A 13,916-nucleotide genomic window follows, 5' to 3' on the forward strand; every position below is an offset into this window, starting at 1 on the left:
AGAATCAATACTGCAATACAAAAATATTCCATTTCATAAAAGTCCTGCATGACCAATCCTGCTTAAGAAAAAGTACTAATATGGCAATGTAAAAATACTTATTTACTTCAAACTAAACATTTATGTACCCAGTTAGTGTTCAAGTGTTTGACTGACATATTGCTCTCTAAATGGATCTTTGTCGACCTCTATATGTGAAGGAAGGAACTCCAACAACATACCAAATTATTTCCTCATGGTTCTCTGGTGCAGTGACTAAAATTCAGTTTGACACGAAATTCAAGAGGAATTTCCAGAGACGGGGAATTTCTGTTGCCAAACAGGTCCTGATTACGGTGTCTTCCTTCTACTTGTGTCACTGAAGAGGTTTTCCTCTGAAGTTGTGTTTCTCTCACTGTCAGAACACAAGCATGACAGGAGCTCATTTTTTCTGGCAAGAGTTTAAGTCTTCTTTGTGGAGACATCAGAGCAGTCAGCTGAGCGTTTTCTTCTCAGCCAGAGGAGGAGTTTGACAGGCTGGGGATTTTATCTGTGCATTTTTGCTTGTGTGTTTGTTTGCGGTTTGTACAGCTGTCTGTGTGTTTATGAATGGGAAACATTTTCTCACATCGCAGCTTTGATCTGCAGCCCTCCTACAATCGTTTCCCACAGGCCATGTAGTGTTCATATGAGAGCATACAATAAGCTGCACTGTTGTTTCACATTCAGTCACATGCAGCAAAAAGCCTGACAGAGAGCAGCGGATGAACATGACAGAAATATTCATGTATTGTTATATCTGCTAATGTCAGTAAACCTCACTGTCTGTGGGACACTTTTATTTTCTGAGGTAATGTTATCATTCATAGCAAATTAATTGAATCCCTAATTGTGCTTGTCTTGTGCAAAGGTGATTTTATGGTACATTAGTTTTACATACTAACAAGCTGATATTTTCAAAATTTTCAAAATATATCCAAATAAAAGTCCCCCTGTGGGATCAACAATTTCAAATAAATAGAAATTACCATTAGGGTGTCTTATGAGTGTTTAGCTAATCTCACTCACACAGATTTCACAGCATATTTAGAGGCCCAGCCCTGTTTATGAGAAGTTTATCTTTGTATATCATACAAATATTATAACCATGTTAAATTGTTTGATTATTTACACACTGATATTGCCGTCTCTCAGACAGAACACATGATGCAAAAAATGGACATGAGGGAGATCATTTTTGCAACATTAGCTATCCTGTCTGCATTTAATGACATCCCTTGTGGCCTGCAATTTTCAAGCAAAAAAAAAACTTTTGCTAGTGGTTTTGTCAAATAGTGGCCATGGCTGCCTCTGCCCCTGCTGCCCATTGGTACAGCCACGGCAGCAGGAGGACCACAAAGGGGAGGGCCGACCGGGCCCCCTCTCCTGCCAGCAACAGAAGATGTGAGCTCCTCTGAGTGGGAACTGTTTGTGAACGAGCTCGGAGTCCAGAGCCAGAGCGGTCAACTCTAATTATCAGGTGTCGCGAGGCAGCTTCTGTGCCGACTTGGACGTCAACTGGCCTCTTCATCTGAAGTGCTGCCAGAGAAGAAGAAGAACTCTTGTGGCTCTGTGAAGCGTGGAGGCCAGAAGGAGAGAGAGAGGAAACATGGACACATGCGCCTGCGCTTTGGAGCTGCTGGGGATGCTGGTCTACGTCGGGGCCTGGCTGTGCGCTTTGGCCACCACTATCTTACCTCAGTGGCTGACCATGTCCACAGCGCTGCTGCCCGTGGAGAGCTACGAGCTGGGCCTGTGGGAGACCTGTGTGGTCCAGGATGTCGGGGGGATGGAGTGCAGAGCTTACGACAGCCTGCTGGGCCTCTCCAGTGACCTCAAGCTGGCCCGCATCCTCATGTGTGCTGCCCTCGCTGTGGGCATGCTGGGAATTCTAGTGGCCATACCTGGACTTCACCTGGTCAACAGCTGCAAAGAACACGGCGGCAATCGAGCCAAGAGGACTTTAACCATCATAGGAGGGGTGCTGGGGATGATTTCTGGAGTGCTGTGTCTGATCCCCGTGTCCTACATGGCTCATTTAGCAGTGATACATTTCTTCGATGATAAAGTACCTGACGTGGTGCCTCGATGGGAGTTTGGAGACGCCTTGTTCTGTGGCTGGGCGGCTGGGTTTCTCCTCATAGTGGCGGGGCTACTCATGGTCACCTCCTGCTCATGCTCACAGGTGGAGCCTCAGCCAGTGCTGCAGCGGAGGTACCAGGTGATGGGCACAGATAGTAGGAAGCGCACAGAGTACGTTTAACGAACCAAATACCTGCATAGAGACCAAAAGCACAATATAATCACCTGTAGATCTGCACTTCAAACAATGATGTAAATATCTGGTTTTATATTAAAGACTGCCAAATGGTTGCTTTATCAAAAAAAAAGGATTTTATCAGCGAAATTTTCACCTTGTTTCAGCTACTTTCAATGACTCACCTGCACAATCAGACATTACATTTAAGGACTGCTGTGATCAGTAAACATGAGTATTTTTTTAAACATATGTTTTATAAAGCGCTTTATACCCCTTATTCTGGGATGCCTTTGTTTTACCCAAAAGAGAGAAAGAAAGTCAAGCTAGTTTAAGGGGACCTTTAAGCTTAAATTTAAAATGCTGTGATTGTAAATTAATGCTAAAACAGATTATTTCTTAAAGCACAAATTCTTCTATGTCTCATTTAGTTTGCTTATGAGCTGTATTGTGCAGCACATTCAGATGATTCACATAATTGTGTTTTATTACATTGCAATTGTATTGAAAATTTCTCTTTTGTCATTAAAAGAAAGATAATTTTAATTGTATTGGTATGTGTTATTTCATGGAATATTTTCCAGTTTGTACTGATAAACTGATGAATGATGTGAAGCAGTGACTGGGCTAGTCTTTGGTTATGTCACAGGTGAAAACATGGCTGCTCTTTTCCTTGTTAGCCATCTGTTCTGTGACTAACAGACGACCGGGGCGACTGAAAACAGCCGCCTCGGTGTGTCAGGTGTGTCTGTGGCGGTGGAAACACAGCTTGAGACTAATTCCATCAGATTTCCTGGTCACTCGCTGGGCTAAGCTGTGTTTAATGAACGCTTTAATGGGCAGTGTGTACTGTGAAGAATGTAGCACAAGCTGACATAATTACACAAATTTGCCAGGGTCAGGGGGCGCCACCGCTCTCTGCACTCCAAGCCTGTCTGTATCATTTACATACCCGCAGGTACAGTGACACAAATGTGTTATTGCAGGGGAGGAGGATGATTTATAAACCTCCATGTCCTAATCGTGGTGCTTTCGGTGGAGTCAGCTCTTATAGAATGAAGTTAATGAGAGATAATGATGTTGTCACAGGAGCATCTGTTGCCTGAGGGGCCCTTCTAGACATGGAGGGCTTTACTTCTAAGTGGCTAACAGTGGTTCTGTCAGGCCTCACAGAGCCGGAGGAGCCTGGGCTGAGAGGCACCCTCCCTCCGTTTGACGCCACACAGGCTGCAGGGAGGGCCTGGTGTCTCTCAGTGTGAGGGCAGCTATCAGCAGGGAGGCACTGAAAACAACTGCAGAGATGTTCCTTTTGATTACCGTAAGATGCCAGCTGCTATGAGAAGGAAATGACATGTCTTCTTCGCAGGAGGAATTATGTCTAAATACATCCGACTGCAAACAAACAAACCTGCACCGAGGGGTTGATAAGCAAACTGCTGGAATATGCTGCTGACAGTTGGCTCAGATGATTTATCGTGAGTGTAACATGACCTGCTATTCGGACAGCTCAGCAGAGATAAAGATCAGCTGAGCCTCGGTTCAAACTCTGACGAGATATGACAGAAACTATACTTTGTGAAATCAGTCTTGCATTACACGTGAAGACTCCTAAGCCCTCAGATTTTCCATACATTACCTAAATCCTCTTATCTGCCTTATCTGAGAGTTGACGGATGAATTATCTCTCATGTGCCACAAGATTCTTTGTCTGATGTCTTGATTTAACTTGAAGCAGCGAAAGCGACCTACTAAAGTGATATTTTCTGACAGTTTACAAAGAGACATCTGCAGCAAGGAAGTTTCAACAATAGTGGAGGACGAAGTATTCACACTCTTTACCAAAACAACAGGGTTAAAATAGTCCATTACTGGATTCAAAACCCTACTTTATAGAAAACAGAACGGCAGAGGCATTATCACTGAGTTGTACCTGAAGTATATAATGTAAAAGTGTTCATTTAATTCATTGAATATATGCATTTTATTGCTGTTTTAAGTTGCAATGAAGCTATTTATAGCTGCTATATACAGTGCCGTGAAAAGGTATTTGCCCCCTTCTCGAATTCTTTTTTTTTAATATTTCCCGCACTTAAATGTTTTAGACCATCAAACAAATTAGTTAACCAAAGTAAACACAAAATGCAGTTTTTAAATGATGATTTAATGTTTTAAGGGAAAAAAACTATCCAAACTTACCTGGCCCTATGTGGAAAAAGCAATTGTCCCCCTTGCTAAATCATAGACTAATTGTGGCTAATAACATTTTTTGGAAAGCAAGTTAAATTTCACGGACCACACCCAAGCCGGATTACCTCCAGACCTGTCCAATCAAAAAAATCACTTAAATAGAACCTGTCTGACAAAATGGAGTCGGCCAAAAGATCTCAAAAGCTGCAACAAAATGCTGCTATGAAAAGAAACTCAAGAACAGATGAGAAATAAAGTAATTGACATCTATCAGTCTGGAAAGGGTTACAAAGCCATTTCTAAAGCTTTAGGACTCCAGCGAACCACAGTGAGAACCGATATCAACGAAAGGAGAAAACATGGAACAGTGGTGAACCTTCACTACCAAAATTATCCCAAGAGCACAGCGACGACTCATCCAGGAGCTCACAAAGGAACCCAGGAGAACATCTAAAGAACTGCAGGCCTCCCGTGCCTCAGTTAAGGTCAGTGTTCATGACTCAACAAGAAGGAAGAGACTGGGCAGAAATGGCATTGATGGCAGAGTTCCAAGGCGAAAACCAGTGCAGACCAAAAAGAACATCAAGACTCGTCTTACTTTTGCAAACAAACATCTGAATGATGACTTTTGGGACAATTCATAAAGAAATCTGTGTTGAACTGTTGCCTTTTCTTTGATATTTGCGTTTCTTTGGATAATTTCACATTGTGGATACAGAACAGTTAAAATTAAACTGGTTGGGAAGTTAAAATAGTGCTTCATGGTTATACATTGCTCACCTGTAACAGTGCCAGAGCCACATTTAAGATCTTGTCTTTTTTTTTTTTTTTTTATTTCTTCTTCCTGTGTAAAACTTGACACCTACATGATCCACAATGGTCCATGTACCGTCCATTCAAAGCTGTGTTCCACTGCTTTGATAACAAGGTAAACTAATATTTACATTGTACAATATTTAGTTTTTTCTTGTTTTTGTGTTAAATTAAAAAAAAACAATCAAGTTAAACCTAAACCAGTAAACACTCGTTTTTTTTGCTTTTAAAGCAAAAGATAAATAAACAATTTATTTTTTTGTATGAACCTTTGTTTTCAGGTAAGCTATTGTTAGCAATGCTAGCTGATTAGCAGCCATTAGCAGCCATCTTGTCCGGTCTTGGTGAGGTTATGACTTTTTAAAGTTAGAAATACGACTTAAAAGAGCTTTTTAATTGAAATTGCTTGCTAGGGTTTTGAATGAGACGTATCATCAGCTTATGTGTTTTGATTGCCGCAACTGGAAAATTCAGAATTTCTGTTCTCTTACAAGGAAAACATCTAAGAAAATGCCACTTTCAGTCAGATTTCCTAAGTGGTAATTCGACTAAGCTTTCTCAACCCCAATTTCCACATTTTATGTAATTTCCTAAAAACAGCATCCCACACAGTAAACTGTAGGCAAGTATCAATTCTCTCTTTTTAACAAGTTAAATGTCTAAATGTTTTTCTGTTTCTTCAGGTAAGTGAACTACATGTCTGCTGACGAGTGTTTTTGAGGTCCTATTTCAGAGGTACACTGAACGCAGCATAAACTCTCATCTGATGCTGACCAAGTGACGTGACTTAAGAACATTTATCAGATTTTACACAGCTCCTCCTGCAGACACAAAGACTGCAAACAGACTGATGTGCAAAACTGATGGAGAAAGAATTACTTGTCTGGAAAATTGTTCTTAATTCATCGGCGTATGCTTTTCTGATCACAGTTCAATAAAGCTGCAAATGACTCTGAAATCTTTGAGTATCTGAAAAGTAACCACAGCTGCCAATAATTCCATCTAAAATAGAGATGGGTAGATAAACAGAAATAACTGTAATTATTTTCTCACCTATGGTTAAAAAAGGAGATGGTACTGAATAGATTATTTTTATCTGATCTTGATCAGTGAGGTTGACTTGTAATCTTTGAAGAAGATAAAAGACAATTTGAAGTATACCTGCTCATCTGCCTGGACCTTTACCTCCAATCACCTGTCTTTTATCTGCAAACAAGAGGTCATGAGTCGAGCTAAAAGGCTATAGTTGTGATAAAATTACATAAAAATATAATCGATATGACACCTTAGCATTGATCACCTCCCTTTCTTTGTCAGAGTTTTCTTATCTCTGGCCTTTCAAACAATAAAACATACAGATGTTTAGATAAAGCTCTGGGGATGTATCGGGCTTATCTGCAGAAGTAGCAGGGTGGTGAACACAGAGCAGAGAGAGTTATTTAAATACCTCTCTATAGGAATGCTTTTGAGTAATGTTCAGTTGTACTCGGTGAAATTAAAATCAGGCATTTTTACACTAGTGAAAAGTGCGTCTCACCACCTTTCTGCAGCGGTCAGAGCAGGTCTGCCATTCATCCACTTCTGAGACTTGTGTTTCTGACAGAGAGCTGTGCTCGTCTGAAGAGGGCCTTTTGTTCTGCAGCAGCTCGCCGCCTCCGGAGAGGTGCAGCAGGCCACTGGGCCACAGCGAGCGCCTGCGTTCCTTCCCTGGCAACAATCACCACAGTGAGGCGGCCTCCTCTCCACACTCACATGCCTGCTCTCGTCAGCCTCCCACCTGGGTCACATGAGGAAGGCCCCAGTTAACCCGACCCACCCAGATCCCTCTTCACATGGGGCCCGTTAGAAGCCCACACCTTGGCATGTCCTCTCCCTCCTTGCCTCCCTCCCTCCCTCCCTCCTTCCCTCCACCAGCCTGTGTGGTGATAATGCAGATCATCACGGTCATTACAGCACTAACTGCACTGAGATAAAGTTTATTATGACATCTGAGATAAGCATCTGTCCCTGAACTTCACTCCAATACAGCCTCATGGGCCACATGAAGCTAAAATAAAATCTAGCTAGCATGTTTTTATCTGTGTTTACACTCTTTGAATGAGGAGAACCTCAAGGATATTCAAGGAAGCTGGGAGAACTTTTAACAGGGTAATTCAGATTCCTAGCGGATTCTTTATATAGTTAGGCGTAGGCCTAACTGACACTTTAAACCTGCATTTACACATTGTTTGATTTCTTTTAGCTTCAAAACTGAGTTTTACTTAAGCTTTGCACATTGTAGTACTTCAGCATGTATATCATATACAATTTAAGCAACTTAGGACTGGCACATATCTTTCTATTGAAAGATTTGTGTACAAATGGCGTTTGACACTAATATAAGAAGTCCCTATTTGTCTGAATGTAAAACATCTCCATTTCATTTAGGAACATCTACAATATTGTCTAATGGTTTTATTGTGTTTGGGGTTAAAAAGTATTCCCTTTCTTAACAATAAGAACAAAATTGTCAAAAGAAGAGACCCAAACCCTACAAAGTGGTTCTTTGAAGGAACCATTTTGAACACAAAAGGTAAAACAAAAAGTTCCTTAAGCTTCTTCTACTTCTATAAGTGTATTACAATAAAATATATTATTTTATATGATTACTTTTAGTTAAAAACGGCTACAACTAGCAATTATTTTCACTGAATCTGATCAATCTAGTAATCTGGTTATTAAAATGTTATAAAATAGTTAAAAAGGTCTTGTTTGCCATCAGTGAGGAGGAAAGGAACCAGAAAATATTCTCATTTAAGAAGCTGGTATTAGAGAATTTCTTACTTGAATTACTCAAACCAACTCATTAATTATCAGGCAGTTGTTTAGTTGATTAAATGATTAATGGCTGCAGATGTAGTGACATTAACTATCATTGGTACTCTAAGCTCTTGAAAGTATTTTAGCATCTGCTTGGTGGTTAGCACTTTTACCTTGCAACTAGAAGACTCCTGGTTGGTGTCCCGGCCTTCCCGGTATCGTTCTGCATGGAGTTTGCATGTTCTCCCTGTGCAACCCTAATGAGGATTAAGCAGTGTAAAGATAATTGATGGTTTGGTTCATGACCTGTTTCTACTTGACTCTGGTTTCAGCAGAAACTTCAAAGACTGAAAGTAACACACGCAAAAAAACAACAACAAAAAAACAATAAGAGAAGCAACCACATTACACCAGTCTTGCTGACCTTCACTTGCTACCTGTGACTTTTAGGATGGATATTAAGATTTTATTGCTTGTTTTAAAGGCCTTAAATGGCCTGTGTATATCTGCAATCTGTTTGGGATCCTTGTCTTTGCTGTCCGGCCTCCTGAACAAGTTGTTGACCTCCCTGCTGCAGGATCACAGGCAGGCAAACTCAAAATCATCTTTTAAAACCTTTTTTACAACTTACTTTTATCATTTACCTTTGGTTTTAACTGATTTATTTAAACAGTTTTATCTTGTTACAAATTAATTTCTGGTTCTTATTACTTTATCATAGGTCTCAGCACTAAAACGACAGCAGTATGTGCCAGAGATGGACACTTCATTGACAGGAATAAGAAAATAACTGGACAGAATGTTTGACAGTTTCACTAAAATGCATTTGACACCATCTTGAACACACATAATGAAAATGCCAAGTTTAGTTCCAAAATAGCTCCTTCGCCCTACTTCACATTGTGAATACTATTTAATGTGCATAAATGTGAGATTATTGCTTTATCCTTATTTATTTCTCTGTATGTGTGCACATGTATTCATTTGTATGTTTCTTGTTGTTTGAACACTAAAATTATTACCTATGTGCCTGGAAAAATTGGCTAAAGGGGTTAAATCCAAAATAAAGTGGATAAATTGAGCATAAAGCTTTATTTCAGCGGATCTATTAAAAATGGAGCATTAAATGTTATCAATAATTATCAGCACTGACTCAAATAAAACATTGTATCGTGAAAAACTTTTCATCTATATTGTATCATATATTTTTATTGTAAAGTACTTTGTTTTTAAAAGGTCCTAAATAAATAAAGTTTATTAAATAGTATTCTGATTAACTTCAATATACAGCTTCAATTCCTGTTGCAGGAAGTTGCAGACAGAAAGTTACCTTGGTGACGCATGTAGCAGCTAAAGAGCTAACTAAAGCTAACTAGCATCCTACAGTAGTTAGAACTAGTAAAAAACGAAACAAAGTTAAAATTAGCATCAATAACAGGCTTACATTTATTAGATGTGACATAAACAAAACTCCAAATAAACGTTGAAGTTGCGCCACATTTGCTGGATGTGTAAAATATAAATTAGCGACCACAGTGGAGCATGTAGCAGCTAACAGGCTAACTGCTGCCTTTGAGGATTTAGTGGAGACCAAAACAAAACAACTCAACTATAAATCAGACTTACGTTCATCACGTCGACAGAAATACGACTTCACGATTGCTGATGTTGTTCTACATCTGCCAGAGGAAACTGATAATAAGCAGCTATTAGCTAAGTCATTAGCCAAATTATTTGGATGATGTTCATTTTTGTCGTTGACTGTCATAGGATAACGTTTTTTCTTTTACCGACAAATCAAAGATAAGATGGTTTTACCTTAGCTGACATGTTTCAACTGCAACTGCAGTCTTTTCAGAGCGTCATCCGACGTGTGCTGATGTGTCCTTTTTATCAGGTGACCGGTCTGACACATCTGTCAGAATCTGATTAGCCAAATTAGCTTTAAAGGTAGAAATAGAGCAAAGTTGTTTTTACAGTTTGTTTCTGCTGCAACCAAGTGGTCACAGAGAACAATTAATGCAGGTTAAAAGATGGTTTCTTGTATAGTTCTCAAGATAAGTCTCCTACCTGCTTTTATGTGCCAATTAAAAATTCAATCAAGGAGATTATTTTGTCCCCATCACTGCTATGTTCTTGTCTTCCTAGTAGTACCTGAAACAGTTTTTAATTTGCAGATTCTAGTTTGGAGAGAATGAAGCATTGGTTTGATATTGTGGATGATTTAGTTTTATTTTCATGTCTCAGTTTCATTAACATGTAACTAGCAGTGTTTTTAGGAATGTAGCATAATGGCAAATTTCCACATTGTAGTTAATAGTCCTAAATTTGATAACAAATCATTAGCATAACAAAGCATTAGACTTAAAGTGTATCTTTGTGTTCAGATAGCTGATGAAGTCTCTCTCATGGGGAAAATTGATATAAAGTCAGTTGTGTTGTTGATTTGAGTTTTACTCATTGGTGAATCCAGGATTATCGATGCCCAGGGTGTCTCCATCGGATAATTCAGAGTTCCGTGGCAGTGTTGTGTCCGTCCAGGGACCATGGAGCGGGTCCCTGGAGGCCTTGGAGCTCACACACCGCCATGTGTACCGGTAGCAGAGGAAAAACAGGCCGCTGATAAGCATCAAGATGGAGGAGAAGATTCCCACTCCAATGGCCGAGCCGATCTCCTGGCTGACAGGAGCAGCAGGCAGGTGGAACTTAGGGGGAAAGTCTATGGTCCTGTTGTTCAGCACCGAATTCATGTTCCACACCAGTGGCACCAAACACAACGTCGCTGTGAGCAAATACAGGATGCCTCCTGCCGCGAAGGCCAGCCTGATGTTCCTGCGGTTTTCCACGGAGAAGTAAACCATCCTCACGGCTACTGCAGCGATCATGTTCCCGGCCAGGCCGCAAATCACTGCAAGCATCATCAACACCTGAGCCACAACGATCTCCACCGGAACAAAGGTGTCGGAAATGCTGATGCTCCAACAGTTCTCCATCTTGGGGAGGACATGACTGTGGAAACACGCCCTCCAGATGCCCACCCAGGCCACGCCCGAGTTGATCACAGACACATTGTCCACCTGCCATAGGCGCCAGTCGTCGACGCCGGCCGTGGTCATGGTCAGGATCCAGCCCAGGAACCCGGCGATGAGGGCCAGGAACTGCCAGTGAGCTGTGTGAGCCAAGTAAAGCATCCCTGAGCTGTGAGGCCACTAATGCTCAGAGAGACCGATCGCTGCCGCCATCACTTCTGATGGAAACAAAAACATACACAGGGGTGTGAAAATGGCTTAAATGCATATTTACATTAGTATTGTGGTGTTATTTTTAGTTTTAATTTGGACTTTGAAATGTGACAATTTGCTGCCAAATTTACTCTGGGATACACCTTAGTGGGAACCATTAAAGGGTTGGTTCATCCAAATGATCCAACACACATTTCCTCACTTAACCTCTCACATCTTGTGGTTTGTAGCCACGTGGATTGTTATCTGCTGAGGTTTTGAGATACACACTTTAGAGATTTGTGACTCCAGTTGAGTCTACAGATGAGGAGGTGACAGGAATGTCTAAAATCAGTGTTGGGATTAGTCTGGATTATCCACGAAACTCACTGTCGATTGTTTTCTTTAGAACTATAGAACTTTCTTTCTGCTTATAAATATAAAAACAGATTATTTAAGGTGTATTTAGCTTTATCACATTTAAGTTGTGTACATTGCAATACTTTAACATGTAGATAATATAATATTTAGGCAAATTTAGATCTTGTTTGACTTTCTGTCAACAGATTTGTGTGCAAATGTCTCTTGACACTAATGCCAAGGTCCTTATTTGTCAAAATTTAAATAACCTTCACTTTTATTTTAAAACATATAGCATCCAATATTTTTATTATGTTTCAGGGTAAAGAAGTTTTCTACCATGTTACACTCAAAAGGTTTCTCCACCACGGAAACTAGGCTCTACTTCCAAGAGTGTATTACAATAAAATATGAAAACAGCTGTAATCATCATTTTTATATGGCTGCTTTTTGTGATGAATAGGGCTGCAACTAGTGATTATTTTCACTGATAAATCAATCAGTCAATCAATCTGTAAAACATGTTTTTGGCTAATCTCTTAATTATCTTATCAATCGAATGGTAGAAAATGAAAAAAGAGAGTAGAGAAAATGAAAAGCTGCGTAAACACTGACTTAATGCCACAGATGCTGTTCCATTACCACAATATGCCTGATTTTTCCCTTGAAAAGTGATAGATTTTTTTTTTTTTTTTTTTTTTTTACATTTTTCATTTTGTTTACATGTTTTTACTTTTACTTTTCTACTTATGTTTGTATTTTTAGGACATATTTTTTTCTACTGCTTAAATCCTAAGACTTGAATGGGAGTCACTGTAACGTAAAGAATTTCCCCTCAGGGATCAGTAAAGTATTTCTGATTTTCTGATTCAGTTTCTGTTAGATAACCTAGAGTAGAGACCCTACATCTGATATAGTTGAAGATAGAAAAGACTTAAAACAATTGCTATACTTCATATATACATCTTCCCCCCTTTTTTCGTTTAGCTCTTTTGTTTTTCTGTCATTGATTTTATTTTTTTCTCATCATGAACTGCAAATCCTGAGAAAAAACACACTACAGTTTGATTTATGTTGAGTCTGGAAAACTAAAGCACAATAATTTACTATAGGTCTGCGTTTGCTGTGTTTTTATTATTCCACTGAGATAATCATTATACCATATTTATTGCTTTATAGTTTAGAGCTGCACAGCCAATAAACTGGCAGATATCAGATTGTTGCAGATATTTTGTATCATGCTTTATGTGTATTTGTCTGCTTACATTGGGAAATTGCAGATACACAGATATGCTTGAGGAGGTTGTGTAACATTATCTCTATTTCAAGTGTACTTTTAAATTGTCAAACTTCTTACCAAGTACATAACTTGGTCAGAAGTGTTTGAAAAATGGCAAACATGTTTTTATATAGTGTGTTTATGTAAAAGAAATAATACCCAACATTTACAGATTAAGACATTAGTCCTCTAGTATACGTTAATATTTACGAATAATTCTTAAATACTCAGTTTATCCTGGCATATTGTTTTCATGCAAACACTAAACTACCAAACACATAATTAAACATGAAAACTTAGAAATATATTCTTGTTTTTCTTCCTTTAAGAACACATGTAGCAATAAGAGCCTGTGTGTTATCTGTCACCACAAGTATTCTGATTAATATCCATGTAAACTGTATATCTAAGAATCTTTCTGCATTGCAACAGTATAAGCACAAATTAAAAAAATACTGATTATTAACATAAACAGCACAAAACAGCAATAAAACATGATTAAATCCCTCCTTTTCATATGATTCAAACAATTATCATCCCAGATTTCTTTTGAAGTAATACAAAAAAATCTAATCTCTACAAAGTCAGTATACTTTACCTTTAAATATTTTGAACCTACCAAAAAAAAAGAACACCCTCTCAGAAGAGAGAATACAATTCTCAGCTACTTTTATAGCAACTGTATGTACAGTCAGGTCAAGTTCTGTTGCAGTTAATGATTGTCCATTTATATCTTCATGTAATACAGTAAAATAAAACACTGCTACATTTCATCTTTTTACTCACCTTCAAACTTCTCAAAATACAGCAAATCCTTCCACAGAGGGATCAAGCTGAGCAATAAGTCCACATCTTCTGTCAGTAATGTGAAAACCAAAGGCTGCAACACCGACTGTGAGAGATATTCCTCGTCATGTCAAAGTCTTTACACTTATTACTATCAGCAGACGGAAGGGTGTGGTGGAGTTAACGAATAACACGG

At 39.1% G+C, this 13,916-nt stretch overlaps 2 protein-coding genes across 2 annotated transcripts; one reads left to right on the top strand and one right to left on the bottom strand.

Annotated features, from left to right (window-relative positions):
- Positions 1-1,410: 1,410 nt before the first annotated feature.
- On the top strand, positions 1,411-2,826 carry LOC111581784 (putative claudin-24). The gene has a single exon (XM_023290121.3). It carries the CDS (start codon positions 1,628-1,630, stop codon positions 2,279-2,281), a length of 654 nt encoding a protein of 217 aa, XP_023145889.1. The 5' UTR covers positions 1,411-1,627; the 3' UTR covers positions 2,282-2,826.
- Positions 2,827-8,719: 5,893 nt separating this feature from the next.
- cldn34a (claudin 34a) lies at positions 8,720-13,872 on the bottom strand. Its single transcript, XM_023290110.3, has 2 exons — positions 13,721-13,872; positions 8,720-11,321 (listed from the first exon to the last, which is right to left on the bottom strand). The coding sequence occupies exon 2, from the start codon at positions 11,263-11,265 to the stop codon at positions 10,528-10,530; it is 738 nt and encodes a 245-aa protein (XP_023145878.1). The 5' UTR covers positions 11,266-11,321; positions 13,721-13,872; the 3' UTR covers positions 8,720-10,527.
- Between the last annotated feature and the right edge of the window lie 44 nt (positions 13,873-13,916).

This window comes from Amphiprion ocellaris, chromosome 2 (assembly GCF_022539595.1).
Source record: "Amphiprion ocellaris isolate individual 3 ecotype Okinawa chromosome 2, ASM2253959v1, whole genome shotgun sequence".
Classification (NCBI taxonomy): Eukaryota; Metazoa; Chordata; class Actinopteri; family Pomacentridae; genus Amphiprion; species Amphiprion ocellaris.